Source organism: Sus scrofa, chromosome 2 (genome assembly GCF_000003025.6).
Source record: "Sus scrofa isolate TJ Tabasco breed Duroc chromosome 2, Sscrofa11.1, whole genome shotgun sequence".
NCBI classification, from domain to species: Eukaryota; Metazoa; Chordata; class Mammalia; order Artiodactyla; family Suidae; genus Sus; species Sus scrofa.
Genome location: NC_010444.4, coordinates 139005071 through 139029005, shown reverse-complemented (window position 1 = coordinate 139029005; position 23935 = coordinate 139005071). Strand labels below are relative to the sequence as shown.

General features: G+C 39.6%; 1 protein-coding gene and 1 long non-coding RNA gene across 4 annotated transcripts in view; one reads left to right on the top strand and one right to left on the bottom strand.

The window, feature by feature from the left end:
• The window catches only part of SPOCK1 (SPARC/osteonectin, cwcv and kazal like domains proteoglycan 1), a 505425-nt gene extending 494596 nt beyond the window's left edge, over positions 1-10829 (top strand). For both annotated transcript variants that reach the window (XM_003354287.4, XM_005661679.2), the window contains 2 exons: positions 6746-6883; positions 7329-10829. In XM_003354287.4, the coding sequence (XP_003354335.2) occupies positions 6746-6883; positions 7329-7519 (329 nt within the window). In that variant the 3' untranslated portion in view covers positions 7520-10829. The remainder of the gene's footprint in view (positions 1-6745; positions 6884-7328) is intronic.
• Positions 1-23935, bottom strand: part of LOC110259495 — a 41154-nt gene that overhangs the window by 3078 nt on the left and 14141 nt on the right. The gene's annotated exons all lie outside the window — the stretch shown is intronic.

The following is a 23935-nucleotide window of genomic DNA, read 5'->3' as shown; positions in this document are numbered from 1 at the left end:
CGACAGATATTCTCAAACCACAGATTCAGTAAGTTTACTCATCCCAGACTTAACTGAAGTCTCATTAAAGGTTTTAATATGCAGAAGACATCTCCAGAAGGAATTATTGAGACATAATTGTGGAAAGAAAAATAAGGCAGGCTGCTTAAATGTAAATAAATTTAAACTATAAAAATGTTTGCTAGTAAGGTAGAATTAAAATTTCAGACCATTGGGGTCATTGAGAAAAATGTGTCAAGTTTCTGGTTTATTCAGGAATAAAAGAAAAAAAGATTAGATATTATTAGGAAAATATGCTTCTCTATGCATCTTTTAATAATGTAAAGAGAATAGTTTTTAGACTGATGGAAAAAAACATGTAATAAAGAAAACTTGCTCATTTCACAAAAAGCAAGAAAAGGCAAAATAGGAAAAAACAGTCATATCTATAATCACAATAAATGTAAACGGGCCAAACTCATTTATTATGAGATAGACTATTAAGATCTGACAAAAGCAAACACTTTGTTTTGAATTCTAAAGAGAGGTAATGCCATCCTGCTAAAGTGTTTATTACGTCATCAATTGGCATAACCATAACTTTAAAACAAAATGTGAGAGAATTGCGAGGTGGAACTGTCATACCTACAACCTAATCAGAAACTTCAATACACCTCTTCTTAAAACTTACAGTTCAAATAGACAAATAAAATAATTAAGTAGCATTTATATATATGTATGTGACACAGGTGTGTATGTATACATATACATGTATGTGACACACACAACATGTGTGCCATGGATTATGCCACTCAGCACATCTAAAAAATGAATAATCATATTCATTTGCTACAACACAAGTAGAAATCAAAAATGAAGTTACTCAAACCATATACATCTGGGTTTTTTTAAAATAGTTAAATATGCAAATAAAAATACAAAACATTTGGACATGAATGAGAATGAAAGCATTGTGTGTCACAAACAGAGAAATGACTAAAATGAAATTTAGAGGAACAGTCATAGCTTCCAGTGCATTTCCAGGGGGTGGGAAACCTAAAATTTCAATTCAAAAAGTTATCTTTACAATTAAGACTAAAGCAAAAGGAAACGGACAAGCCTTTGACAAAATGGAAGGTACAAATAAATACTGTCATAAATTTAAATGTGGGATGTAATCTCAAAATACAGGAGAATACTATAAACTTGTGGCTCTCAGATGTCACTGTGTATCAGAAACACTTGGATAATTTATTAAAGCAGTTTTCTGGATCCTACCCTCAAAGTTTTTAATTCAGTAAGGGCTGAGGTGGGCTTAAGAGTTTCCTTTCTAAAGATGTTTCCAGCTGATGTGTAGCTGCTGGTCCTGGGCCCAGACTTTGAAAACTATTGCTTTAAACCAACTTGTAGCAATTAAGAAAATCTAGTGGAAAAGGATACTATGAGTTGCCACATTTGGGTCATGAAAAAAACAAGACCCAACTAGATTTTAAAAAACATGAATTTAGATCAAAATACTGTTCTCACCCCCTAAAATAGGCACCAGGCTCAAAATGTTTTTATGGGCGAATCCCTCATGGAAGGGATCATTCTCATTTCATACAAAATGTTTCGAGTATTGACAGAGAAAAATACTTGAATCACTTTATGAATTAGTTGATTTGATTCAGAAATTGAAACAAAACCTTATTTCTTAGTAACATAGATACAAATGGATCAGCAAGTTGAATCCAATATATCATGACCAAGTAGTGTTTATTCTAGTAAAGATTTTTTTTAATGTATCACTCATTAAAAGGATTTTTAAAATCATATGACTCTCTCAAGTGTTAAAAAAAAAGTTACTGAATCAGGAAGAATAGAAAATCTGAACAAACCAATTACTAGCAGACCGAAGCAAAAATCAAAGGAAAGACCAAGAGTAGATGGTTTCACTGGTATTTTACCAAACATTTAAAGAATAATTAACACCAGTCCTTCTTAGACGCTTCCAAAAGATTTCTGAGCTCATTTTATAAGGCAGCATTCCCTTGGTACTAAAGCCAGAAAAGACACAGCAAGAAAAGAATACTACAGGCCAATATCCCAGCTGAATATAGATGCAAAATTTTTCAATAAAATAATAGTAAACTAAATTTAGCATCACATGAAAAGGGTCATTCACCTTTCAAGTAAGATTTGTCCCTGGGATGCAAGGCTGGTTCCACATACACACAACTCAGTCAACTGATTCATCACATTCATGGAATGAAACAAAAATATTATATGATCATTTCAATAGGTACAATAAATCCATTTGACAAAATTCAGCATCTGTTTATGATTAAAAAAACTCTCAACAAATTAAGTATTGAAGGAATATACCTCAATATAGAAAAGGCTCTATATGAGAAGTCCACAGCTAGCATCATAATCAACAATGAAAGGTTTAAAGCTTTTCCTCTAAGATCAGGAAAAAGACAAAGGTATCCACTTTCACAACCCCTCTTCAAGATAGTACTGGAAGTCCTAACCAGAGCCGTCAGGCAAGAAAAAAATAAGTCATAGAAGCGGTAAAAGATTTTTAAACCAAAAACATTTCTAAATGTCAAAATAAGACATTGATGAAAGGAATCCCATGTTCGTGGATTAGAAGAATTAATGTTAAAATGTCCATACCACCCAAAGCTGTCTATAGATTCAGAGAAATTCCTATCAAGACCCCAGTAGCATTTTTTTTTTTTGGCAGAAGTAGAAAACACAGTCCTAAAATTTATATGGAACCACAAAGACCCCAAATATCCAACAAAGAAAGAAAGAAAAACAACACCTTTTGGATTTCCAGCTCTATTGTAACCAGTGTTGTACTGGCCAATAAATCAACAGAGAGTAATAAAACAGAATTGAGAACCCAGAAGTAACCCACAGACATACAGTCAGCTAATACATTCAAGAGATAATCTTTTCAATAAATGGTACTAGGATAATTGGATATTCACATGCAGAAGAATGAAATTAGACCCCTGTCTTGCACCACTCATAAAAATTAACTCAAAAGGGATCAAAGACCTAAAGGCAAGAATGGAAACCATAAAACTCCTAGAAAAAATATAGGAAAAAAGTACTTGACACAAACATTAGCAATGATTTTTTTTTGCATATTATACCTAAATCACATGCAACAAAATCAAAAATAAGTGGCATGACATCGAACTTAAAAGCTTCTGCACAGCAAAACACACTATCAGCAAAATTAAAAGATGGTCTATGGAATGGGAAGGAATATTTATAAACCATTTATCAGATAATGGGCTAATATCAATATATATAAAGATTCATACAACTCTATAGCAAAAAAAAAACAAAAAAAACCAAAAACCCACAAAACAATAAAAAATTCCACAACTATTTCCATTTGGCAAATGGACAAAGAAACTGAACAGACATTTTTTCCAAAGAAGATATTCAGATGGCCGACAGGTACATGACAGTGTGCTCAGCATCACTCATCAGGGAAATGCAAATCAAAACCACAATGAAATACAAGTTTCTGCCTGTTAAAAGAGCTGTCATAAAAAAGACCAAAAAGACCAAAGGTAACAAATACTGGCAAGGATGTGCAAAAAAAGAAAGTGTTGTACACTGTTGGTGGGCTTATATGTTGGTACAGCCACTATGGGAAAACAGTATGGGGGTTCCTCAAAAAATTAAAACTAGAACTATCACATGATCCAGCAGTTCCACTTCTGGGAATATATCTGAAGGATGTGAAAACACTATGTCAAAGCGATTATCTGCACACCTCTGTTCATAGAAGCATTATTTACAATAATATCCAAGGTATGGAAACAACCTAAGTGTTCACTGATGGATGAATGTACGGAGACATTGTTACATGTGTGTTTGTGTAACGGAGTATCATTCAGCTTGTAAAAAAAGAAGGAAATCCTGACAATCGCAATAGCGTGGATGGACTCTAAGGGCATTACGCTAAGTGAAATATGTCAAAGACAAATACCGTATGATCCCTTGTATATGTAATAGAAAAACACACTCACAGAAAAAGAGATGAGACTGGCAGTAAACATAGGCAGGGGGTGGGCAGAGGGAGAACTACATGAAGGTAAATCAAAGATACAAACTTCCAGTTACAAGATAAAGAAGTTGCGGGGATATAACGTACCACGTGATGACTAGTTACCACTGCGGTATGGTACGTGTGAACGTTGTTAAGGGAGGAAGTCCTAAGAGATTTTCATCACGAGGAAAAAACATTTCTTATTTTTCTATATGACATGAAGGTAAGCCAAATTTATGGTAATCACATCACAACAAGTCAAACCATTGTGCCATTCACCTTAAAACTTCTATGGTGCCTTGTATCAATTATATTTCCATGAAAATGAGAAAAAACTTCGGAAATGAAAGAGTTCTTAATAAGAATAGTACCACGGATTGGAAGAGTTAATATTATCAAAATGACTGTACTACCCAAGGCAATCTACAGATTCAATGCAATCCCTATCAAATTACCAAGGACATTTGTTACAGAACTCAAACAAACTATTTTAAAGTTTGTTTGGAAGCACAAAAGACCCAGAATAGCCAAAGACATCCTGAAAAAGAAAAATGGAGCTGGAAGAATCAGGCTCCCAGACTTCAGACTATACTACAAAGCAACAGTTGTCAAAACTGCATGGCACTGGCACAAAGACAGAAATATAGATCAGGGGAACAGACTAGAAAGCCCAGAATTAAACCCACGCACCTACACCCAACTAATCTTTTACAAAAGAGGCAAGAATATACAATGGAGAAAGGACAGCTTGTTCAATAAGTGGTGCTGGGAAAACTGGACAGCCACATGGAAAAGAATGAAATTAGAACACTCCCCAACACCATACACAAAAATAAACTCCAAATGGATTAAAGACCTAGATATAAGACCAGACACTATCAAACTCCTAGAGGAAAACATAGGCTAAACACTCTCTGACATAAACGACAGCAACATCTTCTCAGATCCACCTATCAGAGTATTGACAATAAAAAGAAACATAAACAAACGGGACCTAATCAAACTGAAAAGTTTCTGCACAGCAAAGGAAACTCTAAAAAACACAAAAAGACAACCCACAGAATGGGAGAAAATCTTTGCAAGTGAATTGACTGACAAGGGATTAATCTCCAAAACTTATAGACAACTTCTGCAGCTCCATACCAAAAAAACAAACAAGCCTATCAAAAAATGAGCAGAAGATCTAAACAGACAGTTCTCCAAAGAAGACATACAGATGGCCAAGAAACACATGAAAAGATGTTCAACGTCACTCATTATTAGAGAGATGCAAATCACAACCACTCTGAGGTACTACCTTACACCAGCCAGAATGGCCATCATCAAAAAGTCTACAAACAATAAGTGCTGGAGAGGGTGTGGAGAAAAAGGAACACTAGTACACTGTTGGTGGGACTGTAAATTGCTGGAAAGCAGTATGGAGATTCCTCAGAAAACTAAACACAGAAATACCATTTGATCCAGCAATCCCAATCCTGGGCATCTATCCAGAGAAAACCACGACTCCCAAAGACACATGCACTCCAATGTTCACTGCAGCACTATTTACAACAGCCAAGACATGGAAACAACCTAAATGTCCATCGACAGAGGAGTGGATCCAGAAGATGTGGTACATATACACAATGGAATATTACTCAGCCATTAAAAAGAACAAAATACCGGCATTTTTTGCAACATGGATGGACCTAGAAATGATCATGCTAAGTGAAAGTCAGCCATACAATGAGACATCAACATCAAATGCTTTCACTGACATGTGGAATCTGAAAAAAGGACAGATGGAACTTCTTTGCAGAACAGATGCTGACTCCCAGACATTGAAAAACTTATGGTCTCCAGAGGAGACAGTTTGGGGGGTGGGGGGATGTGCCTGGGCTGTGGGATGGAAATTCTGTGAAATCAGATTGTTATGATCATTATACAACTACAGATGTGATAAATTCATTTGAGTAATAAAAAAAAATGGGGGAAAAAAAAAACAAAAAACATTGTACCAAGTGAAAGAAGGCAGACACAGCAGACCATATGAAGTATGATTCCATTTATACAAACTACCCAGAATTTGGAAATCTGTAGATGCATACAAATGTATATTTGATTGCCTAGAGTGGGGAAGGGAGGGTTTGGGGATAAATGGGAGTGATTGCTAGTGGTTTCTTTGGGGGTATGTGGTTTCTTTTGGGGATGATGGAAGTACCTAACATTGCTTGTAGTGATGGTTGCACAACTCTGTGAACACGAAATAGCTATTGTTCTGTATACTTTTAATAGGTGACTATGTCTAAGTTACATATGCAGACTATATCTCAATTATATATCTATATTATATATATATTCCTTTTATGTATGTATGTGTATGGACACACCCCCCCCATGAAAGAAAGGTTCAGAAAGGAGTCAGCACAAACTTTTTCTACCTAAATTCCAAAATAAATTCTGCATGGTGTTCCCTTCCTGAAAATAAATAAATAAATAAATAAGAGTAGTACCACGGGAAAAACAAGAACGCACCAAAAAAGGAATCCTGTCTACTGCTGGCAAGTCCAAAGGGCCTGTAATCTGACCTGTGTAATGAGCAAGGCTGCCACTCCTCCCCGCTAGCTCTGCAGCAAATACCCTGTCTGATGGGTGAGCCCTCTCTGTCTTAGCATTAACTCTGAGATCTGTGCACTTCTCTGATTCACACTGGACTCTTTGTTCCCCCAGGGGCGTTCATACCTCGGTGTAATGAGGAGGGCTATTACAAAGCCACTCAGTGCCACGGCAGCACAGGGCAGTGCTGGTGTGTGGACAAGTACGGAAACGAGCTCGCTGGCTCCAGGAAACAGGGCGCTGTGAGCTGTGGTGAGTAAGGCCTTCTGCATCAGCCCCAAAGGACCTCTAGGGACTTGTGATACTCACTGTATAAGGGTCTGGGCACAAGACTTTCCAGAGGTCACTGTGGTCCACAGGGGGTGAGTTTACAATGGAGACACAGTAACCCTGAGATCAAACCAGAAGTGGCACAGCTAGTTTTTCTAGTGGCAGCAACTCACCATGACCACTTTTTGACAGTCAGGAACTGCTGCAGGCCAAGAATGTCTCCCAAGAAGGTAGAAACACCTCAAGAATTCCTATCAGAACAAAGCCTGTGGTCCATGCTGGGTAGACCACACACCCCCCCGCACCCCAGGCCGGGATGCTCCCATGTTTAGAATGGAAACGGCACAGCTTCGCCCGACAGTGAAGGAGGTCACAAGGCAGCAGCAGAAGCTAACCTCAGTTCTTTTCTTCCTTCTTCCTGTTTCAGAAGAGGAGCAGGAAACTTCAGGGGATTTTGGCAGCGGCGGCTCTGTCGTCCTCCTGGATGACCTGGAGGATGAACGGGAGCTGGGCCCCAAGGACAAGCGGGGGAAGGCAAGGGTGCACATCCGGGCAGTTACGGAGGATGATGAGGACGAGGACGACGACAAGGAGGATGAGGTTGGGTACATATGGTAGTCCCCACAGGGAAGAGGACCCGAGGCTTGCACACAATGGCAAGTCACTTCCCGTTCCTGCATTTGTATCTAAGACGCCACAGCACACGGCCTCGTCTCCACTGTTGCCCTCTCTACCCAACCTGAGGTTTGGAAGACAACTCCTTGTCCCCAGAGCATTCTGACTCTGCATACGGTGTGTGGGAAGAAGAACGTTATGTTTTGGTTGTTTAGACAGGGGAATGGCTGGCTGAATTAGAGCCTCCTTCCTGCCCAGGAGGTTATTTTGGTTTTGCTTTTGTTTTGTTTTTTTTTTGTTTTGTTTTTTTGCAACATGCATGTGATTTATGCGGGATTCTGACAGTGCAGGGAGCCCCCCACCCTCTCAATGTCAAAGACCCTTTCAGTCACCCACACCGGTGGATATTACAGCATGGTTCCCGGCCTTACCGTGTCTAAGTGCTTTTCTTGTGTCCTATAGATGTTGTGGAAGACACACCGCACTGTACCTTTTTCCCCCTGCGCCCCCACCACCCCTGGTGTTTATTATTATTCCCAATTAGGTTTTCACATCACTCGATCTGGCTTCCTACCAACAACAGCCTTAATTCAGTCACAACTCCCTTTGGGGACTTGATTTTTCTTTACTTAAAAAAAAAAAAAAAAACGGTGTCTGGATGCCTCTCTCTGTACGTACATAAACACATAAGTACATACAGAAGAGACTGTACACACCTCTCAGAAGAAAGGTTTGGGTATCTATTAAAAACTCATTTGAAAATCAAGTACACATTTGTCAGCTTGCCCAGACCTGGACCACGATTTCTGGAATAGGAAATGTGTACGGAAATGCTGCTCTTTTTGCACTAACGGTTGGCACTTGTAGCCTGCAGGCTGAGGAGGCTGCTTCTCTCTGCAGCAGCAGAGTCACGAGAAGCCGCTTTGATTTGGATAAGCCTCTGTCTGCCTCAGTCGCTTTCCTCGCAGAAGCCCTGCGACTCCCACGTGGGCAGCTTCACAAGCCACTGCTCTCATTTCAGCTCAAACCCCCCTCGGGCTGCAGCAGTTCTGCTGGCTGCAGCCTCCTCCCTCCCCTACCTACTCAAGGGCTTTTTCCAAGGCATGGACACACACCCCCTGCTCTCTGAGAAGACAGCCCCACGCTGTTCCTTAGCAGAAGGAAATTCAGAATCCTTAACTCAGTGTTTGTGTTTCGCCCCTATTACCCTCAAACCACGATAAGCGTACAAAAGCTGGGTAGATGTTTCACTCACTCCTCACGTGCAAGAGACTCTCAGATGGAGGCCTAGGAAGCACCTCACGATAGCACATGGGAAGCTGAGGCTGGATTTTTACGAGCCAGTCCTGCCCTCTCCCTTCCCCCACGCAAGTGTCGGAGCACAGAGGAAGAGTGGCCTTCACCTCTGGCGTTTCTCTTCCCTAAGTCAACTCACAGTTAAAGTCTGGCTCCAAAGTTGGTAGGTCCTCAGCTCTATCGTCTTGAGGATTTTTCTCCCTATCAAGCCGGCCTGCATATACGTACCAAAGAGTAGTCTTCAAAGTGGCCCCACTGCGGTCAGTACAGGGCTTTAAGCCCCTGCCCCACCCGGTTTCCACCTACTGGGTGACCTCATCGGCCACCCGGCGAGGCTCTCTGGGCCACATGTGTTTTTCTTCCCTTGCCGCGCTCCAGCCACTCCACAAGGAGATAAAAACTCAGGCAAAAAATGTATTCAGCCAAACCGTGATTGTAGTGGCAGCTGACCAACCCCACCCCAAACTGACCATTTGTTTGTACTTTACCAGCCCACCTCAAGCTAGTATTTCCCATCTTTGCATTGGTCAGGCCCCCTAGCATTATCCCTGGAGTTGGCTCACATGGGAATGAACTTGATGTATCCGGCTCATTTGGCCTGAGAGACATGAGTACAGCCAAGGCCCTCAGCAGGGGGTGACTGACCAGAGGCAAGCTCTGTATTGGGATCTCAACTCCATCACCTCTTTTCAGTGGAACAAAACTGAGATAATTGAGAAAACAGGTGCTTAATTGCAGCTCAATTACAATCGAGTATAATAAAAGAACCAAGACATATTAAAAAAAAAAAAATCTCAGTTTAGACCATCAAAGAAAACCATTGTTACTGTCTCCTCTGAGCTTGGAAAAACACTTAAGAGAACAAATTAAAATCGACAAATTGATTTCATTTAGAGAAACTTCCAGGAACAGAGTGAACCACTGGTTTTAATTTGCCTAATTATCTTATGACGAGTGTCAAATTAAGATGACACTTACAGATCCTTAGCATTAACTTAATGATGGAGAAGAGGGCTCTGTAGTCACTTCCCAGTAAGGTAATGAGATGCTCATTTTCAGAGAGTCCGAGACGCTATTCTGGTTCATTAAAATATTAACTAAAAAGCTCTCTTAAGACTGGAACCCAAAAGCAATGGAGCAACATTAATGCCACTTCTCATGCCTCACTTTGGCAAGGCAGCATTTGATTCTTTTAAAGGTACTTTTTTGACGATTCGATGTTCTAGTTACTTTAGCCTTAGAAGAAGAATTTTTGTTTTTCCTCCCTTTTTTTTTTTTTTTTTGGTAGGAGTTCTTTAGCTAGTGACTAAGTAGACACAAAAATCTTGATGAAAAAAAAGTACCGTGATCATTTCCTTGAAGACAGGTGTGGCGCTGAAACTTCCCGACTCATTTTTGGGACCCCTTTAGTCAATAGGTTTATTCTTATTCCATAGATGATTCTTTGACTTTATACCATTTCTTCAGCATCCAAGTTAAACTAAGAACTGCCTTCCACAATCAGTTGTCTGCTAGTGTTCTTCTGGTCTCCATGAACACCTTGATACTGAATTTGATGTGCTCTATCAGTTCCTCCTCCTTTACGCCCTTTTTCCCAGGCCCAGCAATGAGTGACCACGTGTCTGTCCAGGTCTGCCCCTCTGCTCTGCCCAGGATGCCATTTACCGTTTTGGGTTGTTGCATTTTGTTTCTCCTTGGCCGCACTGTGCAGTACCATCCAAGAGCCCTTTCTACAGTGGGTGGTTTTGGTCTTTTTATACCTTTTTCTCAAAGTCGCTGACGTTTGTCCCTGTTCAGTGTGTAGCGTTGTAATGAGCCCACCAAATCCTACGTGTCAGTTTGTTGTCCCTCCTGTAGATGAAATAGTGGAGTAGAAAAACCTAGTAACTTCTGAATGCTTTCCCACGTAGACTTCTCTGGAATGTGAACACGCCTCTTTGGTTAATAGTAAATGCTTAAGTGTAGTCCTGAGTAGGTGCATTTCTGTCTGTCTCAATAAATTTTAATTTGTCTGCAATATCCGGATGTTTGTATTTTGTTTGCCTGCATGTACAGGTAACCAGGCCATGTCCACACGTGGCCTCTGGAGAACAGTATGGGCAGGTCAAGGGGATCACCAGGGCAGGGCCCTCTGTGAAGGCTTCTGTGCATGGTAGGGAGGTGGATCTGCTGGTGACCCAGCCTGTCCGGACCCCTCTCAGCACACCCAGGCACATCCATGCCCTGTGCCCACTTAGCTTGGAACCTTCTCATCAACCTCTCTTTCTGCTGCCTTCTCCTTTCTCAGGATCCTGCTCTGCTACTTAGTCCTTATCCATCAGATTTCACTACTGTCATCCTGTTTACAACCTTCAGGTTTTTCAGGTCTTCTTATTCTTTCCCTTCTCGTTATTCTCCAATTATCCTGGGGGTGGGGGTGGGGGGGTCTCCCTTACAGGGACTCTATGAGTTCTCCTCAGTTCATAGATTAACACACCAGATGCTCGTCAAACATCAGAAAACACCCAAATTGAAACAGGAATTAGTTCCCTTCTACCTTTATCCACGTGTAGGCCAGTGTATCCATGACTTAATTATACCCCAAGTGAGTAATTTCACCACCAACCGAGGCAGAAACTAGCTTATGAATAATTCCATTCCTTTACCCCATGGACTGGATTTTACAGACAATTTACAGTTTGACAGTTGAAGGAAAGAATGCTTCATAAATTCACCCAATAATTCATGTCAGGAGAACAATGGCCAATATGAAGCCTCAGGGGTAGGCACCAGGTATGTTAAGGAGTGGCTGGCATTTCTGGACAGTCCCCAAATTCCTTTTAAATCAACAGATATACAGTCAAACCCCACATGTATCCCAAAACCATCCCTTAATGAAAGCTGACTTGGTCTGTTAAAGGCCAGGACCAAAGGAATATTAGTTAGTGTGCGTTAAAAAGGTCCCGGTACCTCTCAGAATTCCTGGTCAGTTGTAAGATTTGATGTGACAAACTGGTTCAAGGAGAGAGGAATACGTTAAAATGTATTCATTCAATAAGCCTTTACAGACACATTTGTAGTTTTGTAGATTTACAGATTGATATATGTTAGCTAGATGAATGCCTCTATGGGTAGCCACCACATTCAGGGCTGGGGATATAAAACTAAGTGAGACCCGGGCCTGCTCAGTAAAGTTATCTTCCAGGGAAATACAGACAAATAACTGTTTCAATACAGGCTGATGGCTATCATAGCTGATTCAGCGACAACTGCAGCCTTATTAGAGCTCACCGTCCTTGGTTTCTTATATCCATCATTCTCTGGTTTTCATCCTGCCTCTCTGGTCATTCCTTTTAGGTCACCCGTATATCCTTTTGTTCAGTCAGTTCTGTTAATACTGGTGATCCTCAGACCCCTGGCCTATTTCTCCTTAACTTTACATGCTTTCTCTGGACAGTCTTACCTACATCAATGGTTTCAACCAACTCCACCACTCAGAGAAGCCCCAATCTACGTTTCAAGTACAGGCTCACACTCACTCCATTCTGAAAAAAAATCACCTGACATTTAGATAATTCTACTCAGAGTTTCCATTCACACAACAAGTTCACACCTTAAAAACCAAAAAGAGAGAATACAATACACAGTGAATACACCTATGACAAGAGGAATCAGCAAGGCTTAAAAAAAAAAAAAGGAATTCCTAGCATACATGAGCCAGGAAGGAAGAGACTGATCAATTTCTTTCCATCAAAATTAATAACACACTGTGAACAAATTTAAAAGATAAATAAGAGACTAAAGGTATTGATGATATAAAACAGATGAAGGATTAGTATATATGTTTTTAAACTAAAAATCCCTAAGAAAAATACAGTTCAACAGACTAACGGGGAAAGATAAAAGCAAGTGAACCACAGGAAGCACACAGATGGTGAAGAAACCATGCCCAACCTCAATCGTGATCAGAGAAACATAAAGCAATGATCTCTCAGTTTCACTCAGGAAAAAAATTATGATCATGTCAAGTGTGGATGAGAGTGTAGCATAAGGAACATTCTTGGACATGGTACAGTCATAAACGCCATGTGGAGGGCAGTTTGGTAATAGCATATAAATAAAATATTTTTATATATATAATATATATATTATATAGTGGACCCAGTAATTCCACTTCTCAGTAATTACTTGTAGAGGAAAAAAAAATCACTAATTTTACAAAGATATATGTAAAAATATATGTATATCCATTGCAGCATCATTTGGGTGATTCTATTGCTCTGGAATACTATGCAGTAGTCAAAAGTAATGAAGTAACTTCAGAAGCAGTGACTTAGCAAAACTTCTAAAACATCAGTTTTATGAAGAAAAAAATCAAGTGATAAAGAGTATTAAATATGTAAGTTAGATACCTAGAAGTTAGATACCATTGATTTTTTCTAAGTATGGAAACACACAAAACAAAGCCTGAAAGGATAAACACCAAGCTGATAGCAGTGATGACCTCTCTCAGAGAAAAGGACTGGGATTTGGTCTGATCAGCCACATCTCCATGTTTCACTTTCATTTCTTATCACAAAAGCAATAAACCATAATGTCTTGTGTGATTTAAAAATAGACACAAACCAAGCTTGAATAATGAAGAAATAGAAAATCTGAATGCACCTATAACTAGTAAGGAGATTGAATCAGTAATCAAAAAATCTCCCAATAAAGAAAATCCCTGAACTAGAGAGCTGCACTTAAGAATTCTACCAATCATTTAAGGAATAATTAATACCACTTCTTGTCAAACACTTCTCAAAAAATTGAAGATGAGGAACACTCTCTAACTCATTCTATTTGACCAGCATTATCCTGATACCAAAGCCAAGAAACTACAAGAAAATAAAATTATAGACCAAAACACCTTACGACTATCCATGCAAGAATCCTCAACAGAAAATTAGCAAACCATATTCAGAAACATATTAAAAAGTCTATAAATGAGGACCAAACAATTTTCCCCTTGAATGTAAAATGATTCAACATACAAAAATCAATCAGGGTCATATACTACATTAACATAATGAAGGGTAAAAAATGATTATCTCATGCATTTGACAAAAGTTAACACCTTTTCATGAAAAAATTCAATAAATTAGGGATGCTAGGAAACTACCTGAACATAACAAAGTCCATAGGTGAAAATCCGATAGCTAACATACTCAATGGTAAAAGACTGAAAAACTTTTCCTCTATGCTCACCAACAAGATGAGGAAGTCTGCTTTCACCACTCCTACTCAACATGATATATAGGAAGTACTAGCCAGAGCAATTAGGTAAGAAAAATTAACTAGAGCATCCAAATAAAAGAAGAAGTAAAATTATTTCTGTTCTCAGATGACAATGATCTTTTATGTAGAAAACACTAAAGATCCCACAAAAAATTTAGAGCTAATCAACAAATTCAACACAATTGTAGGATACAAAATCAACCCACAAAAGTCAGCTGTGCTTCTGTATACTAACAATGAACAATCTGAAATAGAATTAAGACAATTTCATTTGCAATAGCCTCAAAGAGTATAAACACTTAGGAATAAACTTAATTGAGGAGGGAAAATAACTGGAAACTACAAAACATTGCTGAAAGAAATTAATGAAGACATAAATAAATGGAAAGACATCGGGTCTTCATAGACTGGAAGACTCAATATTAAGACATCACTACTTGCCAAGTAATCTACAGATTTCACCAATCCTTATCAACATCCCAATGATGATTATTGAAGGAACAGAAAATTCCATCCCCAAATTTATATGAAATCTCAAGAGACCCTGGATAACCAAAACAATCATGAAAAAGAACAAAGTTGCAAGATTTACACTTCCTGATTTCAAATCTTACCACAAAGCTATGGTAATCAAAATTATCAGGTAGTGCTATAAAGGTAGACATGCAGATTAATGGAATAGAAGAGAGCGCCCAGAAATAAACCCTTGCATATATGGTCAAATGCCTTTTAATATGAATGCCAGTACCACTGAATGAATAAAGGACAATATTTTCAACAACTGGTGCTGGGAAAACTTGGTATCCATATGCAAAAAAATTAAGTTAATCCCTTTTATTATACCATACACAAAAATTAACTTCTGAAAAATGTGAATGTTTTAAATCCTTCTAAAGTGTATATCTAAAAATGGCTAAGAGAGTAATTTATGTATATTTTACCACAGTAAAAAAGGGGAAAAAAATCAAGAGATGTCCTTCTATCCTGCTCTTACATATTCTTCAGGGCCCAATACACGGCCACCATTTTCTGTCTGTTGGATGAGTATGGAATACAAGGAAAGAGTAATGGGAACCAAAAAAAGACTGACCAGGTAACTCTGCCTGGAAAGGGTTTTTAATAGACCTCATAGAAAGGATGACATTTGATCAATACCCTCACACAGGTTGACTTTTTCCATCAATTCACATAGGTTGAATTTTTTTTTAAATAGCTTTATTGAGGTATAATTTACTTAGTATAAATTTATCCATTTTAAGTGTGACATTTATTAAATTTATAGAGGTGTCAACCACATCACATCTAACTTTATGACATTAAAAAGAAACTTCATGCCCAGCTGTAGTTCTTTGTCTTTGCCATCCTGAGCCTTAGGCAATCACCAAACTACTTTCTGCCTCTGCAGAGCTGCCTTTTCTGAACATTTCATATAAATGCAATCCTATAAAGTGTGGGCTTGGCATAAGATGACTGATGACAAATGCACCATGTCACTGAGGTCTATTATTCACAAGTTTGAAGATTACACACTCAAATAGCCAACCTCATGCCAAACAATTATTTACAAGTCTTTTTAACAGTGGGTCTCGAGACTACACAGCTAATAACATTCTCCAGAGTCAGAGAACCATCCTCTTTTCCTGAGGTTCCCATTGTTTTTAACCATTCCTAGTTTTACTATTTACTTTTTCTTTTTTAAAGTCTTAGAGACCAACAGATTAAGCAGAAGATTTTCTTCCCATTTATTTTTCACAAATTTGAACTCTAGTCATTCGAGTTGAAGGTTCATTTTTAAAAACAGTAGCACTAATCACATTCTGGCAAGAGAAACAGTGAGACTAACTCAAATCTAGGACTTAGTTCTTATGAAAATTGTGGCCAGCTCTTAAAATAATGACCTGGTTCTATGCTGTTCCTGTATCTTGGGATCCGGGACTTCAGGCAGCCTTTATTACCTTCTGGCCCCTGTGCTTATTGTCAAACATTAATGAAGATATTATGTAAGTCAACTCAGTGGCTCCACTCATCCCCTCCCCCCTTGAATAGAACACTTACTGGAACCATCTTTGCAAGTGAAGAAAAACAGCTATGTAGGAAGACGCTGCTAGAGAATGTTGTATCTCAAATGGAGGCAGTTCAGCCTCTGCCCCTATAGCTTGCCACGGGAGAACTGGTGTGAGAGTGAGTCAGAATGAGAAGGAAACGTTAACAACCATCCCTAGAAGCCCAGGCTACCTGTAAGCTGCTGATCTGTAACTACATTATCTCAGAAGAGTCTCAGAACTGTTTGCAGGGAGATACGATTGCTCTTCCTCTTTTACAAAGAGGTTCAGCAACTTGTCTGTAGTCAGGGAGCTAGTAAACGGCAGAGGGGGGATCTGAAGCCAGGATGGGTTTTCTCCAAAGGCCATGTTCTTCACTATTAAATTAAGCTGTGGGGCTGTGTGCCCTGACTTACACATGAAATATAGACAGGTAAGTAAAATATAACCAAACATGTATACACACAAAAGAGACAGCTTGGACCTTGGGAAGAGATCTGGCAACACATCAATTCGCACCATTTATCACCTACCATATACTTTGCATTGTCTGATGAGGAAATCAGACCTTGTCCTCAAAGAATCCCAGAGGTCTCTGACAGAGCAGAGGACAGACAGAGGCAGCCTGGGCTCAGTGTTGAGTGAGGTGGCTAGTCTGAGGACAGGCCATTGTGAATTAAGAATCTCACTGGCTCCCTGTAATTCTTTAGGCCAGCCCCATCCCTTTCAGAGCTTCAGCTTTCTGTCCTGTGAAATGAATGGGCTGGGTGTCCTGGTCTCTGAGCGCCTAAGGGGTCTGTACTCACTGCAGCCTGTAGTCTTTTCTTCCCATGTTCACACAATTTCCACATATCAAACCCCGACCAGAGGCCTTCTGCTGATTCCCACAGCTTCAAGGACAGCAAAGTCTCACGTATTTCTTGGACAGCTGGCTATATCATGTGGCATAGCTTTCCCTTACAAATGGTGTAGATTAAGATGAATTTTGCTTGGTATTGCTTTTCACTTCCATCACATGCCGCCCTCCCCTCTCTCGCTTGATCTCTGCCTCCCTGCAGTTTCTCCAAGTCTGATCTCAACTTCACCGCACTCGGAGCCTCGTTCACCACTAACTGCCATATTTCACTTGCGGCTGAGTGGAGAATTCATTCCATTTCACTGTTCGGTCTCAATAGTGCAAACATATATTCAGGGCTGACATACTTTCATTATGGAAAAGCCAAGCTCTCTAACAGATGCTGCCCATAGGGATTAATGAGGGGACTGGTTATTTATTCTGCCACTTGACATTTTGTGCAGAATAATTCCTAAGTCATTTTCTCCTTTAACAAATAGTTCACCAACAAAGGATCTTGGCACTTTGGATGATCACCAAGCCAGGATTTAGGAGCTGGCTCATGTCAACTCATAGCAATGAAGCCATATTCCAGAATCACATTGACTGTAATGATACTACTTAATGTTACAGCCAGCTGGCCATCTATCCCTGACACCAGACAGTCCCTCCTCACCTGAAACCAAATGCACCAGTCACGCCAAGGGGAAGTCCTCTAGAGACACCCTGAAGTCTTCCTACCCAGTGTAGAACCCCTGGCTTCTGTATGGGTTTAAACACCTCTGTTAACATAAAAATCCTCTAGGCCATTTTTGGTGAAAGTCCATACTTTCCTTTTGCTCCATCAATAATAAACAAACTCCACAACTTCTCTTCAATGTACCAACACTCTGGGCCCTGACTTCCTCTTCCACGGACATCCTTTCCTTCAACCTGCCTTACCTGCATCTTTCAGTGGTGTCGTCTGTTTCTGGAATATTCATCTCTTCCCATCTTTGTGCTTGACTGAGGCAGGTGCCGCATCGCTGACGTCTTTCAGATGGCAGTCTACTGAGCTGCCATAGTTTACCTCAACCATCAGAAAGGGCTGCTTCTCTATTGCTACAAAAACACAGGCCTGGGCTCCTGGCTGGTACATGCTTGAGGACCATTTTCTGAACCAAATACACTGCAAGTTCCTAATAGCAAATATCAAGTCTATTTTTTTTTCTTTTTATAGCTGCACCTGCAACATATGAAAATTCCCAGGTCTGGGGTTGAATTGGAGCTGCAGCTGCAGGCCTACATCACAGCCATAGCAATACTGGATCCAAGCCACATCTGCAACCTATGCCATAGCTTCTGGCAACTTTGGATCCTTAACCCGCTGAGCAAGGCCAGGGATCAACCCACATCCTTACAGACATTATGTCAGGTTCTTAACCTGCTGAGCCACAATGAAAAATCCGTCAAGTCTATTTTTATGCAGCTTGCACAGAACACAGCATAAAACATGTTGTTCAGTAAAAACTCATCTTGGAAGAACAAAGAAATGATAATAAACCCGGGCCCATCAGAGACTGGAACATCTGGTAAGAGTCCAAGGCTCAGAGAAATCTCTGTGAAAGATTCATCTGACAAATACTTACTGTGCTCCTATTTCATACTGTATTAGTTGATGGATTCTTTTTGTCCACCCTGGATCTGTGATACTCAGAGCAGAAAGAATGCACAGATTCTGGGGTCCCCTCTGCAGGTACTACAGTTGCTAGATCTAGAAACCCCCAGACAGTGCTGCCTCTGCGCTATGGCTTCTGATCTGAAGCCTTCTTATTTGTGGTTCCCTAACTTTTCTGACCTGAGATAGAAGAGACAAGGGTGATATGACCCCGAAAGGCCACCCCACTACAAGGTGGCTGCCAGGTTATCTGAGGCCAGCACACTTTGGGGAAGACATAGCTCTTTTAGACAAAACCCCTACAGGCCACTAAGGGCATTTGAACCTGCCTACTGCTCCACTTCCCAAGCCTATGAGCAAGTGAATTCTCCAAACTGTCCACTGAGTGCTGGGGCCAGCATGGTCACTAAGTCCAGGATGCTCTAGGAAGAGTATGGATAGTGATAAGAGGGGTAAAAATAAATAATTCAAGTGATTGATCCCAGTGTTTGGTAATCAGGCTGACAAGTTTCTCAGAGAAAACACTCCCAGTACAGTATTTCCCAAAATACCAAATAAGATTCATTTACTTTCCTGACAGCTCAGTCATCAAGCTATCTTTGATCATTTATTAATCAACATGTTAATTCCTTAATTGGCAGGAAAAACAAAACAGCAAAACCGCACAGGGTTAACTGAGAGTAGGGCTCGCTTTTGCTAACCTTTGGGTGATCTCCAGCTGTGTTTTATACTCCACAGATACAGGAGGTAGGAGACAACTCAGCAGGATGGGGTTAAGTTCAGAAAGCCCAAGGAAGCGAAGGCCTTCAAAGGGCAATGACTTCAGTGGATGAATTTGTTTTAAAAAAATTTAAGAAATTAGGGGAGGGAGCTACATATGCAAGTCTTGGCCTTGACTCACTTTAGAGCAGAATGACAAAAAAAGGACGGAAAACATTGCCATGAGAACATCTAACACAATCTAAATTCACATAGGTTTGAAAGGAGAATTCGTATTACCCATGCGGCCCCAAACACCAAAATGTAAATCAAATTTAATATAGCCCTAGCAGAAGCAAATACAAACTGTCTTTGGGAGGATAGTGGAGTAAACGACTGCAAATATAATAAAGGTACCAGAGATAGACAAAAGATGGGGGAATACGAATTCCCGTCATGTCTCAACAGAAGCAAATCTGACTAGGAACAATGAGGTTGTAGGATCGATCCCTGGCCTTGCTCAGTGGGCTAAGGATCTGGCATTTCTGTGAGCTATGGTGAAGGTCACAGATGTGGCTTGGACCTGGCATTGCTGGGGCTGAGGCATAGGCCTGTGGCTACAGCTCCAATTAGACCCCCTAGCCCGGGAACCTCCATCTGCTGCAAGTGCAGCCCTAAATAGAAAAAAAAAAGATAGGGAAATAGATACAAACAAGGACTGTAAAGTGAAAGGGTCCAATATAAGTCTGATTGAAGTTCTAGAAGAATAGACAAAGGGGTAAAAGCAATATTAAAGAGGTAATGGGTTACAGTTTTCTGGGATTAATGGAAGCCACAAATCCTTAGATTTAGGAAGCCCAAGGAGTCTTAAATCAAAGTAAGTTTTTAAAAATTCCTATATTCATCATAATCTACAGAACACCAAAAACAAAGAAAAAAATCTTAAAAGCAGCCAGAAATAAAACATTACCTCTCCCCGTCAAAGGAATAACATTCTATCAATGGCCCTCAAACATTAGTCTGCATCAAAATCCCCTGGAAGACTTTTTAAAACATATATTCCTCAGCTCCAGCCACAGAGTTTAGATTCAGTAGGTCAGGAATAGTTTGAAAAAAAGCATCTCTAACAAGCTTTGAGGGAATATAAATGAGCAGTATTGCTGCTCACCTAGGGGTAGCCCTTTGAAAACCGTTAAATTAGATGGATGAATGCATTAGAAGGAGCAATACTGTCAGACAAAAGAAAATGGAGTATCTATAAGCACCAAGAGAAAAATCATAATCAACCTAGAATTGATACCCAGGAAAATTATCCTTCAAGAGCAAATACAAAATAAAGATATTGTTGGAAACAAATAAAAACTGACAGTTTATTGCCAACTGACTTTCACTGAAACAACCTCTAAAATATGTGCTTTTGAAAGAAAAATTATCCCAGAAGGAAGGTCTGAGGTGGATGAAAAAGTACAGAAGTACAGAAAATGGTAAACATGTGGGTGAATTTAAACCAATATTAACAGTACCAAGTAAAAACAGTACTCTCTAATCTGTAGGGCTACAAAAGTTAATTTAGAATTCATATCATAGAATACAAAAGCATACTAGACAAGACTGGAATGACAGATTTAAAACATTTTAAGGTCCTCATTTAAGGAGAAAGATTACATTTTTATTAAATTTAGACTTATATAGGAGCTCCCTCCATGGTACAGTGGATTAAGAATCCACCTGCAGCAGCTTGGGTTGCTAAAGAGGTGTAGCTTTCAATCCCCAGCCTGGTGCAGTGGGTTAAAGGATCTGGCATTGCTGCAACTGTGGCGTGGTTCACAATTGTGGCTTGGATTCAAACCCTGGCCTAGGAATGTCCATATGCTGTGAGAGTGGCCATAAATTTTTTTTTAATCTAGACCTATAAATTATATATAAATTTAAAATGTCATTGTCTTCACTATAAGAATAGTAATAAAATATATACTAACAAAGTAAGTGGAAGGCAAGTATGGAATGAAGTAAAAGGAAAAAAATAGAATCAAAGGGAATTTACAAAAAGAAAAAAATAGTAGAAAAAATACAAACCTATCAATAATCATAGTCAGGATACATGGACTAAACTGTCCAGTTAAAATATAGACTGAGTGACTCGATAAAAATTAAGATTCAGGCACCTGCTACATATAGCTAAAACATGGGGATTTTATTTTATTTTTTTTTAATTTTCCCACTGTACAGCAAGGGGATCAAGTTATCCTTACATGTATACATTACAATTACATTTTTTTCCCCACCACAAATAACAAGTGCTGGAGGGGGTGTGGAGAAAAGGGAACCCTCCTGCACTGTTGGTGGGAATGTAAACTGGTACAGCCACTATGGAGAACAGTTTGGAGATACCTTCGAAATCTATACATAGAACTTCCATATGACCCCGCAATCCCACTCTTGGGCATATATCCAGACAAAACTCTACTTAAAAGAGACACATGCATCCGCATGTTCATTGCAGCACTATTCACAATAGCCAGGACATGGAAACAACCCAAATGTCCATCGCAGATGATTGGATTCGGAAGAGGTGGTATATATACACAATGGAATACTACTCAGCCATAAAAAATGACATAATGCCATTTGCAGCAACATGGATGGAACTAGAGAATCTCATCCTGAGTGAAATGAGCCAGAAAGACAAAGACAAATACCATATAATATCACTTATAACTGGAATCTAATATCCAGCACAAATGAACATCTCCTCAGAAAAGAAAATCATGGACTTGGAGAAAAGACTTGTGGCTGCCTGATGGGAGGGGGAGGGAGTGGGAGGGATCGGGAGCTTGGGCTTATCAGACACAACCTAGAATAGATTTACAAGGAGATCCTGCTGAGTAGCATTGAGAACTTTGTCTAGATACTCATGTTGCAACAGAACATGGGGATTTTAAAAAGTTGAAAGTGATAGAAAAAAGTTGTATCAAGCCAATACAAACCAAAATTTTACTATAACTTCATTACTTTCAGACCAAATACACTTTACAAAAATGAAATAACTGAAATTTACAGGACAACATATAATATATCAATTCATTCACTCCAACATTTTTTTAAAGTCTGCTATGTGTTAAGCACCATTTTAGGCACTAGGGATATAGCAGTAAACAAAACAGAAAAACTCACAAGAAGTGAATTTAAAATTCTAGGTCTGAATATACCTAATAACATAACATACTTTGCAACCTGAAAAAGCAAAAATTTGGGAGTTCCCATCATGGCTCAGTGGTTAACGAAACTGACTAGCATCCATGAGGATGTGGGTTCAATCCCTGGCCTCACTCAGTGGGTTAAGGATATGGTGTTGCCATGAGCTGTGATGTAGATCGCAGACGCAGCTCAGATCCTGTGTTGCTGTGGCTGTGGCATAGGCCACCGCTAGAGCTCCGATTTGACCCCTAGCCTGGGAACCTCCATATGCCACCAGTGTGGCCCTAAAAGGCAAAAAAAAAAAAAAAAAAAGACAAACAAAAAACCCTAAAAAAGCAAAAATTCAATGAACTACAAGATAAAATTGACAAATTCACCATAATAATAGAATATTTTTAAAAACACACCTCTCTGATAAATCGAACAGGGAAAAAAGAGTAAGGCTATAAAAGAACTGTACACCATGATTAACAGCTGGTGTAAGAGACAGGTATAGAACTAAATTCTACGTGAGAAAACACATACACATGCCAGGCCATAAAAGAGAGCTCAATAAATTTCAAGGAATAAATATCAGACAGACCTCATTCTCTGAGGTCAAAGTTAGAAATCAATAAAAAGAAAATAGAAAAAAATCCATATGTTTAGAATTTAGTAATAACTAATAAAATAGAGAAAAAAGATGTAACAGAAAAGATAAAATTTTGACTTGCATATCTCTAATAATTAGTGATGTTAAGCATTTTTTTTCATGAGCTTGTTGGCCATCCATATACTTCTTTGGAGAACTGTCTGTGTAGGTCTTCTGCCCATTTTTCAATTTTTTTTTGAGTTTTATCAGTGTTTGTATATTTTGGAGATAGACCCTTGTTTGTTGTACCATTTGCAAAGATTTTCTCTGATTCTTGGAGTTCCTATCATGGCTCAGCGGTAACAAACCCAACAGGTATCCATGAGGACGTGGGTTCAATCCCTGGCCTCACTCATTGGGTTAAAGATCCAGCATTGCCAGGAGCTGTGGTGTAGGTCAAAGATGGGTCTTGGGACCTACACTGCTGTGGCTATGGCATAGGCCAGCACCTGCAGTTCCGACTGGACCCTTAGCCTGGGAACTTCCATATGCTGCAGGCACAGCTCTAAAAAAAAAAAAAAAAAAAAAAAAAAAAAAAAAAAAAAGCAACTCAGATCCTACTACAAAACAGAAACATCATGGCCAAGGAGAGCAGACCTGTGGTTTGGGTGGAGGGGGCAGAGAGGGAGTGGGATGGATGGGCAGTTGGGGTTTTGGGATGCAAACTGTTATATTTGGAATGGGTGGGCAGTGGAGCCCTCTGTACAGCACAGGGAACTGTGTGCAACTGGGGCACTTTGCCGTACAACAGAAATCAAAGAAACACTGTAAATCAACTATACTTTCATAAAAAAGACAAGATTAA